We start from the raw sequence: 27,728 nt of genomic DNA on the forward strand, positions 1-27,728 counted from the left end.
CAATGGTCTATTAAACCTATACTGCTTAGTCTAAACCAGCCTACTTGATCAGTGATTGTCACTACTGTAGTGACATAAATGAACAATTTCAGTTAAGTCCCAAAATGCACAAGTAATATCATTAACCTAAACATACTTTTGCCCCCAGAAAACCAAAATATTGCTTTAACATTCATTTCCATATATATTTACTTTTAAATTTGCTAAATCGCTTTTATAAAAGTGACCCCCAAAAGTTGTACGGCACCTGTATTCGCTGGGCAATAGTCTTCAGATCTATGGGCTCTTTAATTATTGCATAATAGTCAGGATATTGCTGAAAAACAAAATTAATTCCATCTGAAATAAGCATAAACAGTGATCTATCAACCATCCTATCACCAGTTTCAACAGAACCTTCCCAACTAGGGCTACTGTCAGGGAGTTGCCATCAGAACAGGGGAGTGAGGCATGGGAATACAGAGAGCCGCCCGCGCTTCTGAGAAGCATGGGGAAAGCCACACCTCCAGTGGAGCAGAGGCAGAATGGGAAAGCCGAGCGAGGGGAGGGCTCAAAGATGCTACTGAGAGCCCAAGCGCCTCACCTAGCTCAGCCGGCCACCGTCGCTCAGTTTACGCCGAGGGGTGAAACACAAGGAGGGGAGGCGGAGATTTGGGGTGTCTAAATTCTTATGCTGGAGGGGAAACTGGAAGGGGCCACTCCCGGAATCTCCAAGTGATTGAGATAGACATGAACTTTCTGGTCCTGCACTGTAAATAGTTTGTACCAATAAAAACCTACCAGAGACAGGTCAGAGTACTGCCTGGTTACTCGTGAGCAACCACTAGACCACCTGACAGCTACAATCCTAAAGACATTTACTAGAAAGTAAATCACACTTAAAGAGATGTTTTTAAAGCAAAATACTTAGCATTATATTGTAAGAAAGGGGCTTCCTAAAAACAGTGTAGGCACACAATCTGAACTACTATATGCGTAGGTTATAATTCCTGTACAGCATAGAGTATCATTAAAACAGTTTGTTAGCCATCTTCACATATTCTAAGGGCTGTCCCATGGAAGAGGGAGCAAGCTTGTTTTCTCCTGCCCTTGAGGGTAGGACTCGAATCAATGGCTTCAAGTTACAAGAAAGGAGATTTCGACTAAACATTCGAAAAAACTTTATGACTGTAAGAGCTGTTTGGCAGTGGAATAGTCTTCTACGAGAGGTGGTGAACTCTCCTGGATTTCTCCATTGCAGGGGGTTGGACAAGATTACCTTTGGGTCCCTTGCAACTCTAAGATTCCATGAATCTATGATTATATGTGTGTGTATACACATATACACAGTTTCTCATCGCTGATTCCAACACTTTTACTTGGCAGTCCCAGTGAAACTTCCTTGCAAGATCCTGTACCTGGGATACACAGCCTCTGTACAGTAATTATTTCTTGAACTGGTATTATGGGTTGACAGTGTGTTACTCTGGTTTTGCTGGCATAGACTGCTTTACGACTAGTCTATATCATTAAGTATATAAGACTCATGAGCTTGATGGTGCAGCCCCAACAGAACTACTGTCCAACTTTAATTTGAATGGGAAAAGCCTTCGGTTTACATTCAAAGTTCAGCATTATCACTCACCACTTTAGAGGGAAGCTTCTGAAAAAGCTCACTGATGAGATGGCCTGATGGGTTTGTGGCTACAACTACGGCTCCAAGAAGCTGTTCCAGAATTTCTTTTAAATAACCTGGAGAAGACTGGCACAAAAACGATATTGTAAAATGATTTGAGAAAAGATGAGGACCGGGTGTTTGCTGCTGGCTTCTACTAGTACTGGTTGAAGAAATACAAGGTTTTTCCTTTTACAAATTAAGGAAAAACAGTAAAGACATAAACAGCTACTAATCTGCTGTTAGCTAGTCTGGCGGGGGCATAAATTTTAGAATATATAAAATAGGATCGCAATGTGTTTTCAACCAGGCAGGTTTAATAACGTGTTAATACTTAAATGTTTACCAAAAAAGTACTTTAATGTTTTAACTTATACTGCGCGTGCGAAAGGAAACTATCTGGCAGCATGCTTTAATGTATGATTGCATTTACAGCTGGTCACTGAAGAGCAAGATATAAATGGAAGAGATAAATAAAAATAAATATATAAACATATACTGTATAACATAATCCTTTTGGTGGACAATTTAGTAACTGAGGAAAAAACAATATGCTACTTATAGCATAGTTCTCTTATTACTGATGCAGTGTTACCAGTGTTCATAACAGATTACTGAATACCCAAGTCAGGGAGTTTACAAACTAAAATACTTGCATGGATGAAATACCAGGGGAATGGCAGGGGCAAACAGGGAAATAAGGGAAGCAATTTGTTATCATTTCAGTTATGCTACATTTAGGTACTGTTACAGGTTTAATTGCAATAGGGCAGGTGCACTTTGTACCCTTTTGGATTTGAAATGCTTATCTGTAGCTGGTAAAGCTCACACTTACTATTTCAGAAATTGTCCCTTGATTGTCATGGCCCTCGTCGTCGTCGTCGTCATCGTCAGGATCTCCCTTCTGAACAAACTCGTTTTTTGTGCGTATATATAAATCCCACAATTTACAGGCAGCCTTATATTCAGGGGAGTCTGGCTGTGTTAAAAAAACACAAAAGAACCTGTTTGTTAATCAATAATTTTTATGTCACTTTTAACATTTATCAAATGAAAGAACAATTCCATCAGTTAAAACTATGCTACAAATGAGAACAAAGGCAGAACTTAAAAATAATTTCTGTAAAGTATATATGGTATACGCTATGAGGAAACTTTACAGAATCAGCAGTACAGTAGAGAAGGTAAATGAGTTTTGGACTCCATTAAAACACAACTGAGCGACACAATGTGCAAATGATGACTTTCAAAACAAAAGACTTTGTCACCTTATAATATGATTTTGCATTATTAAATAACAGCTGGAAGTCAGCAGTTAGCACGTTCACATCATCATATTCCTCCATTTTTAGCTTCTGTTGGATTTTCATTAAATCAATAGGCTGAGAAACCACTTCATAGTAATCTGGCTGGTTTCTATTGTAAGAACAAAGTTATTGAAAATGCAGTTAATGTAAGCAAATGTGCAGCATCTAGCAATACCCAAACTTTCATACACACTACTGCAAATGGATAGTTAAATACACTATGAACACAATTTGAAAAACATTAAAATACAGTTAAACAAACAATACTTCACTCCAGGGTGGCCAACTTGTGGCTCTCCAGATGTTGTTGGTCTATAAACCCTGACCACTGGCCATGCATCCTGGGGCTGATAAGAGCTTTATCCTAAGCATATCTGGCCATTACCCTATATTTTTCACAGCAATGCAACTCTGTCATAATACACCTTAAGGTTTTATGCAAAAATTCAAAGTTAACACAGTCACAAAAGCCAACTTTTTCCTCTAATGCTAGTGTGGCTAATCTGAAGCCCTCCGCACGTTGTTGGACCACAACTTCTATCATCTCCAACCACTGACTATGCAGACTGGGGAGTCCAACAGCATCTGGAGAGCCAGAGGTTAGCTGCCCGTAATCCAATGAATTATTGAGGGTAACATTGCTCAGCTATGTCGTTAATGTTTTGCTCAACACCCTAAAAAAATATTGCAATCTCAAAAAAGCTGAAACCACAAAAGAAACAAAATCTAAATTCAGCTGTACGTCAGAAGCTTTGAAGCACACAACAAAGAGTTAAACGTATTACTATACGGTATGCTAAACGATGACAGAAATGACCTGGGGTGTGGAGTGGAGGCAGCTAGTGTAAAAGGTCTTCTGGGGAGCAGGGGGGCGCACTGGGGAGGATGGGGTAGGCATTTCCACACTTCTAAGCATATTATTGTACTTGCACAGATTGCAACTCAATAGCTCTTGCAATGGCAGCCGTACCTTAGCTTTCTTATCAACAAATCTTACACGCTTACCTTCGTTTGGGGGCCCTAATGAAAAGCTCACATAGAAGCCTCCCTTGTTCATCTTTGTAATCTCTGATTGTGTTGTATAATTCATGGCATACAGCGATCTAAAACACAAAGCCAAGGAATAATAATAATAATAATTTATTTCTTTATATGCTGCCCAATTGACTGGGTTTCCACAGCCACTCTGGGCAGCTCTCAACAAGACCCAAATTGCAGTAAAACTAAGTATTGATACAATGCTTTTTCCGAAGTGGTAAAAATGCTTAATATGCATTCTTGGTCTCCTTACAAGAACCCTATATGGACTGCATTAGATTCTCCATATTATAGACGAGAGGCTGAGGATGAAGGGCAACAACTTGGATTAAACTACCTGGTGAATTCAAAACTGAGCTAAGATTTAAAGTGGTAACGCTAGTCTTACAGCACATGTTCTTAGCCACTCCACTTGCTTTGGGCTATAGAAGCGTTGAGAAAAATCTAGGAGTTAAGTGATATTTCAACTTCTTTGTAAAAGAATAGCAGTCGTGTATTCAGTCTATTTCCATGGTAGCATGACATTTTAAAAATACTTACAGGATCGACTGTAGGGAGGTTGGAGAGTCTTCTCCTCTTCCTGCTTGGGCCTGGTGTAGTTGTGGAGTGGTGGCCATCATCAAAATCTCCACTGGCACTGCTGGAAGGAGAGGTAGCCCTTCGCCTCTTGGAACCCATGGAATCCAACTTCTTCTATAATTAAAAAAAGCGCTCTTAAACATGAGGCTTTCTATCCTGTAACTCACAGGGTGACAAGAAGTGGAACCTAAAGTTCCTCTAAATTCTGCATAAATGTGATAGTGACACTTTTTGATGCTACACAGCTAAACTCTTGACCAACATTCTGCAAGCTTGCCCAACAAAGCAATCTATTTAGTGTGGTTTTACTTAAGCCAAGTCATCACTGTAATATCAAGGCGTATGGATGACAAAAACATGATGAAGTAATGAGCATTAAAGTCAAGACATATGTGAGAGTACCAATTCTGATGCAGCCTTCCTAATTGTACTACAGATTTTATTGCATATATCGCTGATACTCTAAGCAGAAGCAGAGATAACCATGAAAATCTATTTTTGTTTGCTTTTTTACTTAACATCTGCCCACGGTTCAGACAAGGCTGCAAAGTCAATTACAAATTTTACTGTGGCCTGCAGCCTTTGAGAATGCTAGACTAGAGAATATGTGAAGGCCCAGAAAAAGTACAGAACACGGAGGGAAATCCAGCTCCCCTATTTCCCCCTGCTCCAACCGCTGGACTTTCATATCTCTATACTAGAGAATGGTTCCAAGCAGTAACATGCAGTGTGCTGGGGCAAAAGCAGAGGCACTTACCTAACCTCCTGGCAAGTGAGTCACTACTGCTTATCTGGAGGGAGAGGGGCAAGGCAGCAAAATGATTGATGCACTTTGCACCATGCCACCTGCTACGGGTCCCAAGACCAAATAGCTCATAGGGTAGCCACAACAAAACCTCTCTCTTCTTGGTTAGTGATCCAATGACAGCATCAATTCTGAATGAAAGATGCCCCTCCCCAACTTAAAAAGAATGTAAGAAAAAGGTGTAAAACCTATACAGTCATACCTTGGTTCCTGAACACCTTGATACTCGTACGTTTTGGCTCCTGAACGCCAAAAACCCAGAAATGTTCTGGTTTTTGAACGTTCTTTGGAACCTGAACGTCCAACACGGCTTCCAATTGAGTGCAGGAAGCTCCTGCAGTCAATTGGAAGCCGCTCCTTGGTTTTTGAATGTTTCCGGAATCAAACAGACTTCCGGAACGGATTACGTTCAAGAACCAAGGTACAAATATACTACCACAATTATTAGCGCAAACATTTTTTTCTAAACAACTATATTATGACCCACAATTATTAGTGCAAACAATTTTTTTCTAAACAACTACATTATGGCCCAATTCTGTTTAGACATTTTTAATAATAATAATAATAATAATAATAATAATAATAATAATAATCTGACTGTAAAGTGAATATACACAGTTTGTGGGTCACTAGACATCATCTCAATCTGGCAGGAGCAATTAATATATTTTTGCAGGTCCAGGCGGGTGTCTCTGACCACAGTACATGATGGTGACTTCAAGGACCACAACCTTTACAGCTAAAAGTGTTTAAACAATCAGACAATTTATAATGAGTTTAAAAAATACTGAGTGACATCCAACAATGTCGCCCTCCTCTCCACCCTCCTGCACCCCCCCCACCTAAATCTGTTCTGGAGGGTTGGACATAATCCATTATCTAAACCTGGAATGTGCAACAGGTCAATCACGATCTACTGTTCAATTGGGGGTGGGTGTTCCAGGTCAATCGCGGGATCAATTGATGCGGTTTCTGTGGTTCTCCTGATTCCCCCAAAAATCTCAACAACTCTGACCTCCCTCCGCAAAAAAATTCAACAACTCTTGGCAATGACAATGGGTAGATCACTGCCAGTTTTTTAATAGTGGGAGTAGATTGCAGTCTCTTTGGAGTTGGATGTGCCTGATCTAAACTAATGTAGTACTTACAAAAAGCTCTCTCAAGATCTTGAAAAGAAAATATTATTCAAAATCACCAGTATTGTTACTTTCGTTAGTGGTAGTGGAATAACGGAGAATAAGATGACATACTACACCAAAACTGCATCCCCATGGCCTTTCCCATCCTTTCAGTAATGTCTAAAGCGCTTACCACACGAAACCACATCAAACGGCATGTTTCCCTCACCCACCAGATATAGTCAGTTATATGGACTTGGGATAGAGAAACGTGAGAATGTGTCACATAGTAAGAACTTCTAAATGTTACTGCAGGAGGAAGGAGGTCTTACCAAGGTAAGCCCAAACAACATGTAACCCGTCCCTCAGGACTATTTCTCACATAATTCCTGATCTAGAAAAAGCACTTAAGATCCTATAAAATCAACAGAGGACAAGTGAGTCATAATTATCTCACACTATTGATTTCAACAAGATTTAGGTTGCAATTCTAATTCTGTTTACCTGGGATTAAGACCAGTGTTAGAAACTCAGATATATCAGCTGACTGCTAAATGGCAGTAACCTTAAACCTGGGTTACAGTCGCTACAACAGAATAGCTAGGCACCTTTTTTTGCGGTGGGATTTGTTGTTGCTGCTGCTGCTGTTGTTGTTATTAATTTCATTTCTATACTACTTTATATTTTAAAGAAAGAATCTCAAAGTGTTTTACAACACATCAAAACATCCAATAAAACAATCCAGGGGAAAAAACAATCCAGAATAAAACAAATTCAAGCTTCAAGGAACATATTTCAGATCCTTCTCTAAGTGACATTTTGCTTTCCCTATACTTATTTACCTACTTAATTTATATAGCTGTCCCTTAGCAAAAGTAGAAGCCAGTGTGGTGTAGTGGTTAGTGTGTTGGACCTGGGAGATCAGGGTTCAAATCCCCACTCAGTCATGAAGCTCACTGGATAACCTTGGGCCAGTCACAGCATCTTAACCTACCTCACAGGGTCATTGTAGGGTGAGGTGTGAGGTGAGGTGAACCTGAGGAGCGAGGTGAACCATGTGCTCCTTGGAGAAAAGGGTGGGATATAAATGCCATAAATAATCTCTTATGTGTACCTGCTTAAGAAAGCTGGAGAAGCTAGCCAGATGGCGATGTCAGTCACCAACCTGGTATCCAGAGATCTCCATGTGGTTGGAACTGGATCCAGGCCTGGGGGATTTGCGTGTCGAGGTCCCCAGGTCCACCTCAATAACTCACACATCACATAGAATTTTTGTTTAAGGTTTTTGGCATAATTTTGGCCACAACTTTATTAAAATACAAATTTGTGAGTGGTTGCTTAGGCATTGGTTGCGACTATCTGCCCCCACCATGGGGGACAGACTGACATTCCGCACGATGCGAAAGTCAGAATGGGGGAATACACTTGGGGGTTACGCGGAGCAGGGAACCTGCCCTCACCCCAAATGCAACCAGGAGCTCATTGCTATGGCCTAAGCCCCCTTGACAGAGTGGACAAGCAGCAATAGTTAGCCCCCAATTCCTTTAACGGAATCCCTTGCAGCAGCAGCATTAGAGGGGCAGACACAGCCAATCCATGCCCCTCAACCAACCAAACCATAAACCAATGCCTAACCGCAACCTTACAAGTTGTGACGATTTGCTACGCAGTAGGCAAAAACCAAATGGCCCCAGCCAATCAGCCAGATGGACAAAATTCCTACCAGGCCCCCGCTCCAAAGCAGACGACCCCATGACAGGCATAGCAAGGTCAAAGCGAACAACCCTATTCTAGGGAGGGAGGGACGGGCAATCCGCTGCACGGGCGAAAAGAGGAAGCCCTAGCCTCGTGCAAGGAGTTTTAGCATTTCTGGCTGTCAATCAATAAATGGCAACATTAATTTCTTCCCAACAACAAGGGAAGCCCCAATCGCATCAGTGGCCAACGATCAGTTAGCCCGCCCCCAACTTTGGAGTGTCCTGGTGGCCCCCACCGCAACACGTGCTCTCCATGAAGGAGAACACGCTTTTCTAACACTGATTAAGGCCCACTGAATTCAACAGAACATACAGCACTTCTGAGAAGACATGGTTAGGATTGTGCTGACAAGTATTACTAACTTTCTCTGGATTGGAATAATTATGTCAGACATGCCACAGAAAGCCACGTCAAATGGAAATTTCCTGGAGAGTGCACCAGTCAGGAGAACCCTGCCTATTTAGTGCAGAATTTTGTTCTCACAGTGGCCAAAGTAGGACATGAGCACAGTAACACTATCCCACTTCTGATCACCAACAACAGAAATTCAAAGGCCTATTTACTGCCTCCAATACTGAAAATAATATGCCTTCAGGACTTATGGGCATGGGTAGCCCACAAATTTGCCTAACATACAAGGTTTTTAAAAATAGAAGCATTGTGGCCTGATGTTCAAAACAATGTTGGAAGGGTCTATCCATACACATTTCCTTCTTAACTTCCTCCAAATGCTAAAACAACTACTTTTTCAAAGAGTATTAATGTTTAACATGAAGAATGCGCAGTTGAAACAGAAGGAACAACCTCCACGTTTAAAGAAAGCAAAATCTATTCAACTATTCTTTTGTAGTCTTTTGATCAAACTGCGGACACAATACATATAGAACTAATTTCCCTGACCTGATATTTTTTTTTTCTTCCAGTAGCACCTTAAAGACCAACTAAGTTAGTTCTTGGTATGAGCTTTTGTGTGCATGCACACTTCTTCAGATACACTGCTGAACTTGTCAAAGAGTCTGAACAACAGATAGCATGAAAATCATTCAGACTACAATGAACTTAACCCAATGTTTTTACTTCTGCAACGTATAAATGCTATTTTGATGCTCCATAAAATACCAAATCCAGCCTTAAACAAGCAATCAACAAAAGATCCAGAAGCATTATTCCATATTCATTCATTAAAAAACAAATAGCAGCACTCTTAATGCACAGTGCTATTCTAACTCTAATCACTAATTTTGGAAATGAAAAATAAAATAAAATAAAATCTAACTGGTTTCCAAAGTGGTAACTAACACAAAATAAACTGCACATTCAGACCTACAACACCCACCTAACTACACTATCCACTCCTTTAAAAAAATAATAAATAAATAAATATTGGGCTCTAGTCACGGTTAGACCTACTTAGAGTAGATCCATTGAAATTGATAGGCATGACTAACTTGTGTCCACTAGTTTCAATGGCCAGGATTCAACTAACAAGTGCCACTAGCAAAAGCCCACACCAGGACTTCCATTAGCACACTAGACCTCTGTCTCTTCCGCCAGAAATTTGTTTTGTGGTAGTTGGGAGAACACTGCAGAAAAGTGTGCTGGGAAGGGGCGACTGTTCTATCTGACAAGTAGAAAGACTTGCATTGAGAGAGCTATTGCTGCAGCACAATGCTGAATTTCTCCCAGTGAGTCTACTCTAATTAGAACTTAGTTGGATACCACTCATGATCACTACTCTAGAGTAATTTTGTTAAAAATTTGCATTTCCCCCCCTGAGAGCAAGATTAATTAAAAACTCATGAACGAGGTAAATGAACAAGTATGATCTGTCATGCCAAATATGAAACAAAAATGCCTGAGATGTGTGAAAGAGGACAAAATGGCACACACATTAGCAGTAAATTACCAGATTTACCAGAGTACAACCAGCACCACGAAAAGCCAGTCTCCTCATTATGTCTGATAGGCAAGTAAAGAAACTGAGAAAAGGCAAATCCTTAAAGCACCAATTCAGCAGTTGTATTAGTACAGGCAAAACTGAAAGAGAAGACAACAAAAGGAAAGAAAAACAAAAGGAAAACAAAGGGAAGAATAGGTAAATTAAGGAATCAAGAAGAATGGTTAAGGAAAGATATACGCAAAACAGAGAAAATGCAGTAGATATATTAGGCCATTGCCATTTCACAAAGACCCCATTCACATAACATTCCAGGGCTGGGGGAACTGTGACCCTCTAGATATTGTTGCACTACAAATCCTATCATACCTACAAATTCAAGTTCAACATGGGTTCCTGAGCCCTATTTTAAGCTCAGGACTAAAAGTGCATTCTTTTAACAAGTAAACAAAGGGTGCAGTCCCATTCTGACGAAAACTGGAAGGGTCATATTCAGTGCCACAATTCCAATATCGCAACAGACTTCCACTAACACCATGGAACTTCCCCCTCCTCTCCCCTGCAGCCCACCCTTCAAAATTTGAGCAAGAGGGTTGGGGGGGGGGGTCCTCCAGAGAAAATTTTGAAGGCACTCAAATGAGAGAAGAGAAAGGAGAACTCCTGTTGAGCAAGTGAAACTCCCCATGCGCAGTACAGTATTAGATTACGATCTTAAAACTCCTATTGTTTTTCATAGGGCAGATCTGCAATAATCAATTCACATAATTCCAAGAATGAGGCAATAATTGTATGGAATTCACTGCCCATATAGCATAAGCAGTTCACAAATCACAATAGTTTAAATATTTTTAAATACTTCATTATGAAGAATATGTTGATTGGTATCCACAGCACAGTGTGATCAAAAATAGGAAAGTCTAGTACTGTCCTCATCATCAGAAACATGCATCTATGTTTTATTACAAGGTCAATAATTGTATTTATTTTGAAAATGCAAAAACTATACAAACACGCCTACATATCAACCACTTAGCATCTATATGGAGTACTGAGACATATCACTCATAGTTTTGAATCATTACTATATTGGCAACACCCAACTTTGTTTTTATTGTACATCCAAGCCAGGTGTGGATTCCATGAGCCAATGCTCAGATGAAGTTATAGACTGATACTGACAAATGAAATGAACCCAGAGGAACTGATGCTTGAAGATTCAAATGATCTGGGATTACCTGTTGTATCATACCTCCTGAGAGAGCAGGTATGCAGTATAGAGGTACTCCAGGACCTATTTTGTTCCTGGTTTTCTGGAGGGCAGCAGTAGTCAGGAATGCTATTTACCATCACACAGCATAATTTTATCTATGCTTTTTCAGAAGTTCATCACACAAACTTAAATGGGACTTTCAGTTTAATCCTATACCTGCTTATTCAGAAGTAGCAATCAATGAGTAGAGAGAACTGAAACCTGATTCTCTAAGTAGAGTTCAAGATTAGAAACTTAGGGCAGTATTAAATGGGGTTCCCCCCACTTCTCTATCTACCCCACCCCAAATTATGTTCTAGAGTGTTGGTGAAACCTCCAGAACAGGGCCTCTGGGGAGAAGAGCAAGACAATGTTCTGGCACACAAGGAGAAATCCAAGCACTGATGAAACGTTTTCCTTAGTGTTGCTTTGAATACAACCTTTAATTCTGTGAATCATCTACAATGTTTTCCTGGTAATATATATCTTCCTACTGTCAGTCATGAATTGGTAAACTGAATATAGGGTTATTATAAGACAGTCTATGTGCAGCTTGCTCTGTATCCCTTCAGGTTAACTAGATGTTACCTTTACATCAATGAACCCCTTTTTTTAGAATTCCCCAAAAAAAATTTAACCCAAAGCAGATGTGCCCACTTCCCTAACCCAAATCGGAATGACCCGACCCAGATCAGGCTGGGAGAAATTCTTTCCTTTGTGTTATTTTCTTGGTTAACTTTCACACCTACCTGCAGATAGCTAAGGGATGAAAATTTTCAGCAGAAAAAAGGGTTAGGGAAACAAATCAAAAACAAAAAACCCTCATAGCAATTTACAAAAAGCTAAAATAATAAAATTATACAACAATAGTTTAAACCATATAAAAAGTTAAAATACTAAAACAGATTAAAATTTATATCAGCTTTCTAATCATCTGGGTAGGCTTGTCTAAGCAAGAATGTTTTCAGCAGCCTGCCAGCCCACCCTGCCCACAAGAGATCCAGCCCATTTCAGATTCTGTCAATAAGTTAGATAATATATGGAAATACCACCTGATAGTAGCCTTTTAAGGCTTTTACAATTTGTTTCAAATTGTAAGGAATGCTTCCCTAGCAATGAGAAACATAGCACTTCTTATGTAGGAAACACTGTTTTTGATATCTTTCTAAAATATATGTTCCACCTAAATGTAAGCCTTCCTGAAATTTAAACACAGAAAACCAGCCCTTAGAAATGCAATAGCCCTTACATTAGATAGCAGCACTATTTATATTTGCTGAAGTACCATGTGCACAATTCCTGCATTTTTCATTCATCCTGTTTGTCACTTTCTCAACAGTGTAACTCTTTGGAAAGGAGAACTCCACTTTACGCTTTAAGTCGTGGTCTTAAAGGACATGCAGTGACCACCCGAAGTACTAACTTTATTTTTCTAGACGGTATTAATATGGGAAATGGGGGGGCAGCCACCTCCATATGCTTAAAATTCAAGGCGGGGTAGATCTCTCTAAGAGACCAGTGTCGCTTTTGACAAGTGCAGTGCGTCCTGCTCCCGTACCACTGTGAAAACTTCAGATCATTTTCTCACACGCGGAAGTTCATGCTTGCAATTTCGAGAGGGAAAAATTAAAAGTTTTCCAAAATCGCAGTTGAAGGAAAACAAAACAAATCAAATCAAGCCAATATATAAATGGGGGTGGGTGGGGAGGGGGTAAGGTTTAAGAGAAGGAAAACCAGCTGCGAACAAGAAACAAGCAAAGTGATGTCGCGTGTGAGAGAGGCGTGTGAATTCAGAGTGGGGGGAAAAGAGGGTTAGGAGTTCATTCAGGGTCTCCCGAGGGCCAAGCTCTTGTTCCATCTGGGGGGCGACTGGGGATGCGTGTGGGGAGCGAGCGGGTGCGTGGGTGGGCGAAGGGGGAAATGAGGAGGCGGTGAGGCAGGGCGGGCAGGGGGTCGGGGGCGAAAGCGACCCGCCAGCAGCTCCGCAGCCACACAAAGGGAAACCCGCCGCGGCCTCCTGCCTGCCCTGCCCTCCCCGCGAGCGCCCTGCTCAGCGCCGCCTCGCTCGCCCGCCGCCTCGCCTTACCCAGCCGCCGCCGCCGCCGCCGCTCCCCCGCCTTCTGCAGCCGCGGCCGCGCTCAGCCCCCGTCGCCGCCACGGCCCCCCGCGCTGTCGGCGTCGCCGCCACTGTTGCCGCTCAGCCTCGCTCCCTCACTCGCTCGCAGGGGAGCCCGCCGCTGTCGCAAAAGCAGCCAGCCTCGGCCGCCAAGCGCAGGCAGGGAGCGCGACAGGGAGGAGGGGGGAGCGAGCGGGCGGCGCTTTACGGCCGAGCCTCGGGTTTTCCTCCTTTCCACGTGGAGCGCCGGGCAGACGAGGCGGAGGAAGGAGACGAGCGAGGAGCAGCTCCTGCGAGGCAGCCATGAGGCGACCCAGTAAGCGCTGCTGGGGAGAGGGCGGGGGGAGAGGGTCGGCTGCTGCTTCTGCCGCAGCTCAAGGGCTTCGGGCTGGAGGTGGAAAGGTCGCCTCGCAGCCTCTTTCGTGGGCAGCCAGGCCAACGTGCGCCTTGGCGGGCCAGTTCTTTGCAGCCCCTCTTGCGAATCGCGGCCTCCATGCAGGCGGGAAAGTGGCCTGGGCTCTTCGGCCGGGGCTTCGGGGGTCTCAGGACGCGAGGTGCTTCCTGTATTGGAGAGGCGCTTCTGGGTCTAACTCAGGAACTTAGGTTTCCTAACTCAGAAAAGGCCTGCCTGGATCAGGCCAAAGGTCCATCCAGCCCCCCGCGATCTCCGCCTACAGTGACAGGCCACGTGCCCGCGTTATCGGGATTTGAGAACTGCGCCCAGTGGTTTTTTCGGGGTGGGGCGCGTAGACCCCTGAACATTTTGTGAATCTAAGTTTGGCCTCATTGAGGGGCAGTATAGTGGTACCTTGGGCTAAGAACTTAATTCGTTCCGGAGGTCTGTTCTTAACCTGAAACTGTTCTTAACCTGAAGCACCACTTTAGCTAATGGGGCCTCCTGATGCTGCCGTGCCGCCGGAGCACGATTTCTGTTCTCATCCTGAAGCAAAGTTCTAAACCTGAAGCACTATTTCTGGGTTAGCGGATTCTGTAACCTGAAGCGTCTGTAACCCGAGGTACCACTATATTTCAATATGAGTAGGAGAATAAGAGTTCCCCCAAACATTTATTTTTAAAGCACCGATGCGCCCATCCTCTTGCTCGGGCCTCTGCAAACCCCTAACCCGCTTTTGGCCTAACATTAAAAGGTCAAGCAACCTGAAGAGTTCCCTTGCTTCTCCTTAGTGTGCTTCCCACCTCGCTCCTCGGGCCGTTTTTCCACCTTTCTCCAGTCCATGGGCCGCTTTTCTTGTAATGTTTTGGTCTCCCGGTGTTTTTTACCCCTTCTCCCAATCTTTCTGTGTCTTTTTTGCCATTTGAAGCCTCACTGCTAAGTTTTGCCCTCTCAAAACGGGACTGTTGATGCTCCCCTATATAGAGCACCGAAACCGCCCCCGCCAGGTGTTTGGGCAAGACTGGGCAGAAGGGGGCAACTGATATCTCATTCAGCATCTGTGGGCGAGCCCTCACTTGTGCTCTTTGGATTACTATTCAGCAGAAAGGGGGTTCTTCAGAGAATTTTTGGCCTACTTACACTGGCTGGAGCTAATGAGAGTTGAAGGCTGCAACATTTGGAGACTATAGGGTTCCCTTATAACAGGGGTCTGCAACCCGCGGCTCCGGAGCCGCATGTGGCTCTTTTACACCTTTGCCGCGGCTCCGGGGCGGATACTAGCGAGGGGAGGAGGCGCATTGTGCGCCCTGACACTCCCCACTGTGACGGGCGCTGTACTGGCTGTGACATCGCATGGGGGCGGTGCGTGCGTTAGTCACGCACTGTCCCGACGTCACCTTCCCACCCGCTGTCAGATCGCGGCTCTGGAGATATATTTGTTTTAAATGTCGCAATGGTTTTGCGGCTCCCAGTTTTTTTTCTTCTTCGGAAATGGGTCCAAGTGGCTCTTTTTGTCTTAAAGGTTGCAGACCCCTGCCTTATAACAATCCTAAACAATCCTAAAGGCATGGCAAGTTATGGCTGCTACTGAAGATGAACTTGTCTGTCTGCCTTTGCTCTTAATCTATAAGAGAGGGAGGGGTTAGCTGTCTTTCCACTTTTGGCGAAGACTTCCGGCTGTTTAAAATGTATGCTTGTAAACCCGGAAAGGTTCTCAACAGCAAGAAGCTGAATAGTGAAGGACAAAACCTTCCCATGCAAGGATTTCAAGATCTTGGGCATGTACCATCCAAACACCTTTCCTGCTTTGACTTCAGTGTATGTTTAGCCTGCAGTCCTTTGCACACTTTAACTCCCAATGAAATCAACCAAACTTAGCATCTGAGTAAACATGCACAGCAAAGGCCTTAGCCATAAACACAGCTTCCAGGAGGTAAGTTCTAGAGATGGAGGACCCTTTCATTGGCCTGCAGGTTGTTTAACTCTACCTAGGTATATCAGCCTTTCTCAGGCTGGGGTCTGTAGATGTTGTTAGATTATAACTTCCATCATCTCCAGCCAGCATGGCAGTCGGTCAGGGATGTTGGCATTTGTAGTTCAACAATATCTAGGGACCCAAGGTTGAGGAAGGCTGACGCTATTAGGCAGATGTCTCTGCTCTTCTGCATACGTATTGACTCATTTCATTGTATGATTATATTATATTAATTCTTTTTCCATTAGTAGAAGACCTCTCAGCCCCCACCCCCGGCCTGGCACACCTGATTTTACACTATTTCTTGGTAAGCTTCCCATGCCCTTAGAACAGGCAATCTTGGGCCCTCCAGATGTTTGGGACTACAATTCCCATCATCCCTGACCACTGGTCCTGTTAGGTAGGGATGGTGGGAAGTGTAGTCCCAAACATCTGGAGGGCCCAAGATTGCCTGTGCCTGCCTTAGAAAGCATGTCTCATTGAACACTATAGAGATTGGCATAGGGTTGAATCAATACTGGTAGTGTTGGGTCATGACAAAGCAGTTTCTGAGGATGCGCTGGATATGACAATGGAGGTTGAAGTCTTTAATTTCTGCTCCTGTAGTGCAGTCTAAGGCTGTGCTACACATGCAGCACAGAACACTGAGTATATACTTAAGGCTGCAGGTGGAGATGCCACTTCTGAATGCACTTCCACCTTAAAAATAAAACTTGTGAATAGAATTGCATACTGGGAAGGAACAGCCCTTTGCCTGGTATGCTGGTTTCATATTCGGAATGATTTTTTGGGAGGGTGGTGTTAGAAATGTAATCCCTCACCTGCTGTCTATAAGTGTTATGATTTTATACTGTATTGTGTATATTTTATAGTGTTTTGGATCATATTTGTGGAGGAGAAGGTTGCGGCATGCATTTAACCCGTTATTGTTGGCTTGGATCTGCAGAGATTTTTTACCTTTGGACTTTTTATATTTCAGAGTTGAAGAAAGCTAGTAAGCGTATGACCTGCCACAAACGGTTTAAAATACAGAAAAAGGTAAGTTACTCAGCAGTGTGCAATCTACTACAGTCGTACCTTGAATCTCGAACGCCTTGTGAGTCGAAAGTTTTGGCTCCTGAACGCCACAGCCCTGGAAGTGAGTGTTCCGGTTTGCGAACGTTCTTTGGAACCTGAATGTCCAACGCAGCTTCTGGTTGGCTGCAGGAGTCTTTTTTCCTGAACGCCTGCCCGTATTATTATTATTATTATTATTATTATTATTAACCAAGCGTATAAAGCTAAATGCATGTAAGTTGTGAGTTACCTGTATACAAAACACAGATCACAGTGTAATGAAGAATCTATATGGGTGAACAGCTATAGTGAACAAACGTTAGCATCTTTTAATAGAAAAATCTGCCCATTGTTGGTTACAGGTGCGAGAACACAACAGAAAAGTCCGGAAGGAAGCCAAGAAACGTGGGCACAAAAAGCCAAAGAAAGATCTCGGAGTTCCCAATGCAGCACCTTTCAAGGAGCAGGTTCTTCGGGAAGCAGAACAAAGAAAACAAAGGGTAAAACAACTTGCATATTCATGGAATACAGTGGTACCTCGGGTTACATACGCTTCAGGTTACAGACGCTTCAGGTTACAGACGCTTCAGGTTACAGACTCTGCTAACCCAGAAATAGTGCTTCAGGTTAAGAACTTTGCTTCAGGATGAGAACAGAAATCATGTGGCGGCGGCGTGGCAGCAGCGGGAGGCCCCATTAGCTAAAGTGGTGCTTCAGGTTAAGAACAGTTTCAGGTTAAGTACGGACCTCCAGAACGAATTAAGTACTTAACCCGAGGTACCACTGTATTGTCATGGAACTCTGTGGTGAATCACTGTCTACTTTCAGCAGTCAGTGGTTCACCTGTAACAGGATGAAGAGCCTTGGGTCCAGGGGACAAATACTGGCCTCCAGGCCTCTCTGTCCAGTTCTTTGAAAACTTCCCAGGCCACTTCCCTGACAAGCCCTGTTTCATACCCCTAGTGTTTTTGCCTGGCTGAGATGTGTCCTTGAACTCTGAGAATGCCTCTCTTTTCTGGGCAGAGGATAAAGAGAGGTATCTGTATGAACTATCCTACTGTACAAAGACACCGTGCAGAGGTTGGGCTAAAACAGATTCCCCACTTCTGACCTACCTAGTACTTGCTAGCTTTGATTTCTTAGTGTGTTTAATTGGTCCAGCAACATTTGTGGTTAATATTCTAATTTGAGTAATTAACCTGGGCTGCAGCACTGGCATTTCTGCTGCACTTTCAGCACAAAGTGTTGAAACGCTTCGGCATTTGCTTCTGTGTGACTTCACAAGCTCTCAAACAGGGAAAGTGGAACTTGACAACTGGTTCAGCACTGACATGGCGTTCTCCCACTGTCCTTTATTAATATGCTTCATTTTCAAGATTGTAAGGTGGTGTTTGCAACACAAAACACAGTCAAATTCTGGGTAGCTGTGGTGCTTTTCTGAATACAGTAGGAGATCCTGCATATAACTTGGTGCCTTTGTGTGTTTGTGCATGTGAGCAGCGTGAAGAACTAAAGAAACAACAGAAGCTTGATCGGCAAAAGGGGCTAGAAAAGAAACGCAAACAAGAAGCTAATAAAAAGGATGCTGCTAAAGTAAAGCTTTCTGAAAAGGTATGCATTTCACTTAAATCAGAAATACTCCACAAAACATGAAAAAAATCATTTGTGACATTTGGAACAATGGCATCCCAATACTGTGCCAAACATCTGTGCCATTTGAGGCTTTTGCAGTTCCCTTGCTTTCCAGTTTGGCAACATTCCCCTCCATTTGCCTAAAATGGCCAGACGCCAAATCCATCCAGAGTCTTCCACTTGTGGGCCACCCCCCACCACAAGCACACCCTACATGGTATGCTTTGATACAGAGTAGATGGGGGAGGCCTCAGGAGGAGGGAAGGAAAGAGAAGTCCCACTGCATGAGCAGAAGCTTGTTTTATTCGGACAGATCCAACTGAACGTTTCCCCAAAATGTAGGCTAATACTTGGGAATTTATTTATTTATTTATTTATATATAAATTTTAATTTTTCCCCCCATTCCAATTATGACATTTTGTAGGGCTGAAAGGAGTCTCTTCCAAATACTTGCACAGAGCACTTACCATATTGGCCTGAATAAAAGCTGCACCTCCCCCCCCCCCCCCAAAAAAAATCTGACTGTGAAAAGTAAAGTGCGGCTTATATTCGTGACCTTACACTGCCAGGAAACAGCCTGGGAGTGCAGGGCAATGGCGTGCTGCCCACCCGCTGCCAGCAAAGTGGTGTGGCTCCGCGCCCCCGAGAGCAGCCCAGGTATTCTCTCTCTCCCCCCCCCCTTTTCAATTTTAAAGGTGTGGCTTATTTGCAGGTGCGGCTTATATATGGGCCAGTGCAGTAACGTGTCATGTAATTTTGTGTTCTTGTTGCTTTAAAAAATTGAAGTCCTGATGATCAGTTTTTCGGTTCTAAGTGATGTTAGATTCCTGTATACTAAACTTTCATATCTGTATCTACTTTATCTTAGAAATCAGCCGCTAAACAGAAAGCAAAGGCAAGCCGGCAGTTAGAGAAAAAGTCACAGAAATTCTTTTGCAAGGAGCTTAAAAAGGTAATTTTTTTACAGTCATGTGAAAAACTCTTTCACTGTGGCTATTTACCATCCAGGGAACCTAATGCCTTCATTTCAGCTGTGTGACATTCTCTTTTACTGGGGACTCCATCATTGCCCTGTTTTCCAAGTGGTCCCAACTGGTTTTGAAAATGGTTGTGTTTCTCTCTTTGTATTTTGACCATCGCAAAGAAAGATGTCATTGGTTTTGTACGGTTCTAAAAATAATGAGATGGCTGCTTTCAAACAGATGTTAAGATTCAGTTATATTAGAGAAAGTGCCCTTATCTTAACTACTCCTTACAAATGCACATGGTGACAACATTTCTGAGCAGATTTTGACTCTGGAATGTGCACCCTTCCCCTGTTGCTGTTTAGGTGATTGAAGCTTCTGACGTAGTGCTGGAAGTCTTAGATGCTAGAGACCCTCTAGGCAGCAGGTGCCCACAGGTGGAGCAACTTGTTAGTCAGATGGAAGGAGAGAAAAAAATACTGCTAGTTTTAAATAAAATTGGTAAGTGCAAATAACCTTTTTTTTTAATCCTACAAATACCTATTAGTTTAGTTAAGCCCAAATGATTAGTGGTTTCATTATAATGTGTGATGCCTAGGAATGGAAGTAAATGTGTTTACTTAGGTGTATGCCCTTCTGTGTTTAATAATAAGCTATATCACAAGTAATGGCTTTTGTTTGGTATCAAGATACTTTTCATCTGGCATCAGTAGGGTGGGATTAACTTAAATCCAAGCATCCAAGTTTCACTACCTAGCGGACTTGTACAGGCAACCAGTTAAATAACATTCCAGTGGGATGTGAGCTATGAGGAAGATACAAAGTGATACTGATGTAGCTCTGAAGACTGTCAGATCCAACTCTGAGCTCACTGTTCCGGTTGCAATAGGGTAGTTTTAGTAACAGCTACAGCAGCCATTTCCCCACATGTCAGCTGTTCGCCCGGAGCCTCAGCAAAGCTCCGCTGTGGTTCTCAAAGAGACCTTCCCTGCAGCCCAAAGAGGGGCTTTGCTGGGGCTCTTCAGGACTGTCTCCCAACTTCTAGGTTTCCTGGGCGTTTGTATGCACAGTTACATGTGAATTAAACGTGCGCAAATGGGGGGTGACTGTATTGGTTTTTTTTTTAGCATTTGGATTTTCCTCTAAACCAAGGGAAATAAAGCAGTTCCTCACATCTAAAGGGGATGGGATACAGTCATCTTTGAATTTGCAAAGTATCTTGTGGCATGTTTTCATGGGTTGGAATATGCTTCATCCATTGCATCAGTACCTAACAAATCCACTGAACAGACTTAACGCAGCTGCCGTTCCTTGAAACCATTTTATCACCAACAATGTGATCACTGCCTACTTTTTGCACATTGTGGTTTGTGGTGATGTTATCTTTCAGACCTAATACCGAAAGAGAACTTGGAGAAATGGCTGGATTATTTAAACCAGGAACTGCCAACCGTTGCTTTTAAATCTGCGATGCAGCAAAAAGACAAAACTGTGGTAAGAGCAGCCCGCCCTGTTTTCGACAGTCCTGGACTATGTGTTGCTGGCATGGAATGTTATGGGGGCGAGAGGGAGAGAGAAAGAAAATCCTAATCCAAAACTGCATTCCCTCCATTCTAACAGGTTGTAACAGGTTGTAACAGTATATTTACCTTCTATGTGTATGCCTGGTCAAGACCCTTTAGCCAATTGGTGTTCTTGACGGGGGGGGGGGGATTTTGTGTGGATGCAGATTTACATGCACTGGCGCTGTTCTTTTCCCGCAACAAACATGCTCCCATTAATACATCAGTGTGGGAACGGTGCTCCCACTGCCCTGGATTTTGATTAGTTGTGGATAGATTAACTCCATTGTTTTTGGTGGGTCTTTTGTCTTTTGTTTTATTATTATTGTTGTTGTTATTTTAAAAATTCGTGTTTCCCCTCCATGAGAAGTCTGGTGGGCAGCAACTCGAGAAGGGGCCTTCTCTGCATGGCTCCCTGATTGTGGAATGTTCTCTTCAGGAGAGGCTCGTCTGGCGCCTTCATTACACATCAGGCAAAAACATTCCTCTTCTTCCAGGCCTTTACAAAATTCTGTGGCCTTTTAAACTTAGAGGGGTATTGCTCTTGTTTGTTACTGTGGTATGGGCTTCTGTGTTTTTATATTGTAAAGTGATCCTCAGATGAAGGGTGGTATGAAAAAGGTGTCTCCCCCCATTTGGTGCACAGGATCTGCGTTTTTTAAATGTGTTCCTGTTTTAAACACATTGCCTTATGAAATCATTTCCTCTGATGCTGACGTACCCCATCTTAATTTAAATCTACAGCAAGAGAAGAAGCACACAAAAAGACGTAGTGCATATCTTGATTTATCGAGATCCAGCTTATGTTTTGGGAGTGAGTGCCTGCTAAAACTCCTTCGAGAGCACAGTGTAACTAAAGAGAGAGTTATTCAGGTTGGTGTGGTGGGTAAGTGCCCCATTTTTTGGTCCACATGGAGTTCCTTGGGTTGCAATAATAATCTGTCTGAGCACTGCAGCAGTTTTAGTGGCTATGTGGTATCACATGGTGGCAATTCAAAAAAGGCCCCCTACCTTTAGCTGTAGCTTTTCAGGGACGTGCTGTGGGAATGATGTACTTGAAAAGCCCCAGTATGAGCTCCAAACACCATGTGCATGCCCAGGATCCTAGAGATTATACTGTTGTTGTCACTGGAGTGAGAAATGAGGATATATGCTTTTGTCTTACCTTATTGTGAAGACTTCAGATCCAACTCTGATCTCGCTCCGCAGGCAGCTTTGAAATGGGTGTATCTCACACGCCTATAGGTGAAATATTTTTAGAGAACAAATCGGCGCCAAAAATCAGAAGGTGGCAGTGCCACCTACAAACATTTCTCTTGCGGTCTGCATGCCACGGCCCTCATGGCTCCCTCAGCAATATTGCAAGGGTGGGCAAAGAAAACGAAGTGGAGATTGAATATATACCACGATATTCCTCCCAAGTAAGCAGTCTTCCTGGAGGATAATTTAACTTGAGGATGACGTTTTTACTCCCGGGTGTGTTTTGAACTTGGGATAGAATCCCACCTAAACAAACATCTCATGTGGGGGTGGGAGAGTTCTATTGACACTCGCTCCACCAAGAAGGGGAAGGAGCCATATTTACATTTAATCTTCCCAACTGCACTTTGGGGGGGGGGGGGAGTATGTGTGAAATGTTCTGGCTCACACTTGCTCTGGCCATTTCTCCTGGGATCGATGAATGGAAAGGAAGGTTGCTCTTAGAATTATTTGTACTAACAGCATGAACAGTCATCTCTTCCCAAGATACTTACAATCCAAAGTTGGGTGCAGAGAGAACTGGTAGAGGAGAGGGCAAGGGATTCATGCGAGGAGCTGCAGCTGAACACACTTAGACTTCACTGGGAACAAAGAGCTTAAGCAATGTCTTCATGGAAATTGTGAATCGTACAGATGGGGAAGAAAAGAGCTATGATGCAGTGCAAGTTATGTGATTGGGGTTCTACCTCCACTGGGCAAATGCTGGTCTGGTAGCATAAGCAGATTTCTTTCCCAAGAAAATGCAAACTTTCCTCTTCAGATAATACCTAGCATGCCACATTTGGTTACTAATGCACCTTTGTTTTTATTTTGTATCTTGGCCTTCAGGTTTTCCTAACACAGGGAAAAGCAGCGTAATCAATAGTCTGAAAGAGGTGCATGCCTGCGACGTGGGACCAGTCAGAGGCCTCACTAAGTTAGTTTCCTTTCATGGTACAACGTTTTTCAAGCATTGCCATTCAACTTCACTAAGCTCCCTCCTGTGGTTCGACTTCTTCTCTCCATTTACACAAAAGAGATCCCATTAGGGAGATGTATTGTTAGGACGGGGTGGGGAACCATTCTAACAATGACATATTTCATAGCGATTTTCAAATTGGCAATCAAATGGATATAATCTTCCTTATTGTTAAGCAGGAGGGACGCGGGTGGCGCTCTGGGTTAAACCACAGAACCTAGGACTTGCTGATCAAAAGGTTGGCGGTTCGAATCCCCGTGACGGGGTGAGCTCCTGTTGCTCGGTCCCTGCTCCAGCCAACCTAGCAGTTTGAAAGCACGTCAAAGTGCAAGTAGATAAATAGGTACCGCTCCGGCGGGAAGATAAACAGCGTTTCCGTGCGCTGCTCTGGTTCGCCAGAAGCGGCTTAGTCATGCTGGCCTCATGACCTGGAAGCTGTACACCAGCTCCCTTGGCCAATAAAGCGAGATGAGCGCCGCAACCCCAGAGTCGGCCATGGCTGGACCTAATGGTCAGGGGTCACTTTGCCTTTACTAATGTTAAGCAGAGTGCTATAAAATGTTTAATTAAATTGTGTCAGCTTTGCTAGTTGTGAAACTAGACCTGTTGTTTTGACTTCATTGGACCAGGCCTGTCAGAAGAGATATGGGAATTGAATCAAGAGTAAACAGGTACATAGTGGAGAATAACCATGCATATCCCAGTAATTGCAACCTGACATGTTCAGATTTTGCTATCTTCAGTGTTTAACATTTTGCTTTCTGGAAAGACTCCCATTTAGCCCAGGTCTAATGCTTTGATTCTGTATGGCAAGGATGGGGAACCTTTGGTTTTCCAGACATTGCTGAACTACAACTCCCATCATCCCTCAGCATTGCTGGCTGATAATGATGGGAGTTTGGGAGTGTCACACCTTTTCCACTCCTGCTTTACGATTTGCGTATTTGTCAAATATTTCCTGGAGTTTATTTTTTCTATACCCCCCCCCCAATGCTCATTGTGTGTGTGTTCTTTTAAAGGTGTCTACAAATAGTTCACATCGACAAACAGATCAGGATGTTAGATAGTCCATGTATCATTGCAGCGCCTTCCAGCTCTGCTCTTGCTTTGGCACTGAGAAGTACTGCAGACATTGATGCTGAAAACTTAGTTGGTTCAGTAGATGCTATTCTGAAGCATTGCAGCAAGCAGCAGGTAAAGCTATTGTATAGTTTCCCAGTAATTTATTGGCCTTGGGTGTGTTTAGCTTGCAGACAGTGGCCCTCCTGGTGTAGTTGGACTAAAACTGCCACCATCCCTGTTCATTCGCCATGCTAGCTGGAACTAATGGGAGTTGACATCCACTAGCACCCAAAGTTCCACAGGTTCTCCATCTATTTTATTAATTGTGTTGATAAAATAGCTGTTGGTTTGCTTTCTGGCAAGGGTCAGTAGCAGTTGTGTAGCATCAAGTTCACACAGATAGAACCGTCTATGTTTGCCAATCATGTCAGACTCTTTAGATTAAATCAGATAAGATTCAGCAAGTTAATGCTCGCTTACTTTATTCCTTACCTGCTCTTCACTATGAGGTCCCGACACATACTGTAATTATTTAAAAGTGCAATCTTTACAAAGTTTAAACCAATTACAACTGAGAATTTGGTTGGGTTATAAAATATGAATTTCAAGTTTTATATGCCCCATCATTGAACAGATTCATGCTTATTACTGTATTAGCCAAGTGAGAAATGAGGATATTTGTTATGTCTTACTGTTACAGTGAAGACATCAGATCCAACTCTGATCTTGCTTTGTGCTTAATGGTGCTTCCTAAGGAGTTCTGGCCCACTTCTGCTTTCTGCCGTGGTCTAGATATGTAAACTGGAGCAAGAAAATGCTGTTCTTGCCGTTAAAAGGTTTGGGCTTACGAGTGATGTTGGAGAATCTGGTGTACACATATGAGGCTCTCTTTTTATTATTATTTCAGATTATGCTGCACTACAACATCCCAGACTACAGAAACTCTCTGGAATTCTTAACTCTGCTTGCTCGGAAGAGAGGAATGCTGAAGAAAGGAGGTCTTCCTGATACAGAAAGTGCAGCCAAACTATTTCTGTACGATTTCACAGGGTAAATATGTTCTCATTTGTCTGCATGAAAGATTTGCTGCTGAGAAGTAGGTGCTGTGCTTAAAAGAACATGGTGTGGTGAAGGAGATCCTCTCTCTCACCCCTCCTTGCCCAACTTCTGCACATCCCTGCAATGCTGCTACTTGTGTCTTTCTCTCTGCTAGTTGCCACCTCCCCTCCATTTTTGGGGGGTCAGCTACAGCCCCAGAAACAAGGTGGGAAATTGGGGGTGTACAATTAAATGTTAACTCCTGAGAGGCAGGACCAGAGTGCTTGCCGCTGCTGGCCAGCCCCTTGCAATTTACACAGTGTAAAGCCAGCTCTCCAGCCCTCTGCTTCTCCTGAATAAATAGGGCAAATTCCTGGTTTTTAGATCCTTTGTAAACAATTTTCTTCCCCACCCCTCTCTTAGGGCCAAAGTGAGTTACCATTCACGGCCTCCTCCAGCATGGACTCTGTCGCCACACCTTTCCCGTGAAATTGTAGCAGCAGCGCAACAGGCTTTTAATCTTCAGGATCTGGAAGAAGATAACAAAAATACTATAAAAGGTGATGCTGGTGTACCAACTTATCTTGTGTCTTTAAGATGTGGGTTTCAGAGCAGTTGGTTAATTGTTGTTTTGCTATGTTATGCCACTTAGTTCGTTAGTGGGCAGCATTATTTTATACACCTAAGAGCCATCTCTTGAAGCTTATCAAGCTTCTAAAATGAGTGGGCAGACAGAGCTATGCAGTTGGGAGGTGGCTCAGTTTTTAGGGGCTGCCACTGAGTTCTGTGGATCCAAACAAACAGTGGCATCACTGTCTTAGGGGCCATGGAATCTTGATTATAGCGAGAGATGTAAACTTAATGCTCCTGAGTGTGCTGTGCTAACAAATACATATAGCTAAATCTGGAAAATGAACTGAGCATCTTGCACCTTTGATGTTTTCTGCTGCACAGTTCACTTAAAATGTGAAACCGTTTTGGTAGAAATCGGACCAGAGTATTTGTCCTTTGGGAAAGCACTTTCAAGAGTTCTGCCCATATAGCATGAATGGACATTTCTTTTACAGGTAGCAAATATCCTAATGAGGCAAGCAGCATTGCCTTTCAATCTCTTGGCTTCACGGAGGGCATAATAGAAGAGAGTGAACTGCCAGAGGAAGTAGTGGACTTGGAGAAGATAGAAGCGAGTGAAGATGAGGAGGAATTAACCGAAGGAGAAGATGAAGAGGAGGATGAAATAGAAAGTGATATTGAAGAGGTACATCTGTGAGCACCAAGAGTAATAATATCTTGAGAGTCGTCAGCAGAGAGTGGAGAGGGTGGATTTCTTGGCCTCAGTCCTTATCCATGAAGAAAAGGGTACACTGTTGAGACAGTACAACCTACACTTGTAGGTTATTTTTGAATTTGCATGTGTTTTCTAAACAGGCAAATAGCTTCCTGTTGGAAATTCAGTGGTACCTCTGCTTACAAACTTAATTTGTTCCGGAGGTCCGTTCTTAAGCTGGAACTGTTCTTATCCTGAGGCGCACTTTCGCTAATGGGGCCTCCCGCTGCTCGCATGCCTCAAGCACGCGTTTTCCGCTCGCATCCTGGGGCAAAGTTTGCAACCAGGAGCAGCTACTTCCGGGTTAGCAGAGCTCGTAACCAGAAGCGTTCGTAACCCGAGGTACCACTGTAATATGCAGTGCCTTTGGCTTTTAGAAAAATGTTTAATTACCAGCAGTGCTATCATGTTGACATTTTGCATTCCTGTCACCTTGTTTCAGGAAAGCAACAGAACACCAAGTGGCAAAACAACCTCTGAAGAGCTAAAAGCGAATAATGCAGACTTGGGGAAGTTACCTACAGGTACATTTATTAAGATTAATGAATTTCAAAAGACTAATGTCACCTTGAGCAAGCAGATGATTTCAGACTTACATTTTTTTCCCCCTTCTAAAGGTAAGCAACTCAACATAGAGAAGACTGGTGACCTGGATGATGCATATGACTTCAATACAGATTATATGTGAAGAGAAAATCAAAAGGACTTGAGTGCTGCCTTGATTTCTGGGACCAATACCAGGACTTTTTGGAGCCCCTCAAGTTCAGGCCATGTGAATATTGTACAGGACTATTAAATAATTCAGTAAAAATAGTAAAGAAAAGATTTTGTTTTCAACTTCGTAAATCGTATTGAATAATAATGATAATTTATTACTTACACCCTGTCCATTTTTCTTACTTACTTGGGTCCCACTTGTCAGCTGAAAAGGCCCTTCCTTGCCTCTGTTATATATAAATGAACCAATACAGAGC

The 27,728-nt window shown here is 43.1% G+C and overlaps 2 protein-coding genes across 31 annotated transcripts in view; one reads left to right on the forward strand and one right to left on the reverse strand.

Moving 5' to 3' along the window:
* Positions 1-13,677, reverse strand: part of PBRM1 (polybromo 1) — a 54,525-nt gene extending 40,848 nt beyond the window's left edge. For 13 of the 30 annotated variants that reach the window (XM_083726459.1, XM_083726457.1, XM_083726479.1 and 10 more), the window contains exons 1-7: positions 10,169-10,299; positions 4,540-4,692; positions 3,967-4,064; positions 2,923-3,070; positions 2,490-2,633; positions 1,625-1,741; positions 248-316 (exon numbers count right to left, since the gene is read on the reverse strand). In XM_083726459.1, coding sequence (XP_083582585.1) covers positions 248-316; positions 1,625-1,741; positions 2,490-2,633; positions 2,923-3,070; positions 3,967-4,064; positions 4,540-4,692; positions 10,169-10,216 — 777 coding nt within the window. In that variant the 5' untranslated portion in view covers positions 10,217-10,299. Of the gene's footprint in view, positions 1-247; positions 317-1,624; positions 1,742-2,489; positions 2,634-2,922; positions 3,071-3,966; positions 4,065-4,539; positions 4,693-10,168; positions 10,300-13,494 lie in introns of those variants that run through there. The other 17 variants (XM_083726474.1, XM_083726469.1, XM_083726472.1 and 14 more) reach the window with 10 other exon arrangements.
* Positions 13,678-13,722: 45 nt separating this feature from the next.
* On the forward strand, positions 13,723-27,577 carry GNL3 (G protein nucleolar 3). The gene is made up of 15 exons (XM_083726589.1): positions 13,723-13,840; positions 16,873-16,931; positions 17,312-17,449; positions 18,450-18,560; positions 19,451-19,534; positions 19,913-20,048; positions 20,938-21,041; positions 21,854-21,995; positions 23,198-23,285; positions 24,347-24,521; positions 25,297-25,439; positions 25,851-25,987; positions 26,495-26,685; positions 27,197-27,278; positions 27,372-27,577. Exons 1-15 carry the CDS (start codon positions 13,828-13,830, stop codon positions 27,440-27,442), a joined length of 1,674 nt encoding a protein of 557 aa, XP_083582715.1. The 5' UTR covers positions 13,723-13,827; the 3' UTR covers positions 27,443-27,577.
* Positions 27,578-27,728: the final 151 nt, after the last annotated feature.

This window comes from Podarcis gaigeae, assembly GCF_964106915.1.
Source record: "Podarcis gaigeae genome assembly, chromosome: 2".
NCBI classification, from domain to species: Eukaryota; Metazoa; Chordata; class Lepidosauria; order Squamata; family Lacertidae; genus Podarcis; species Podarcis gaigeae.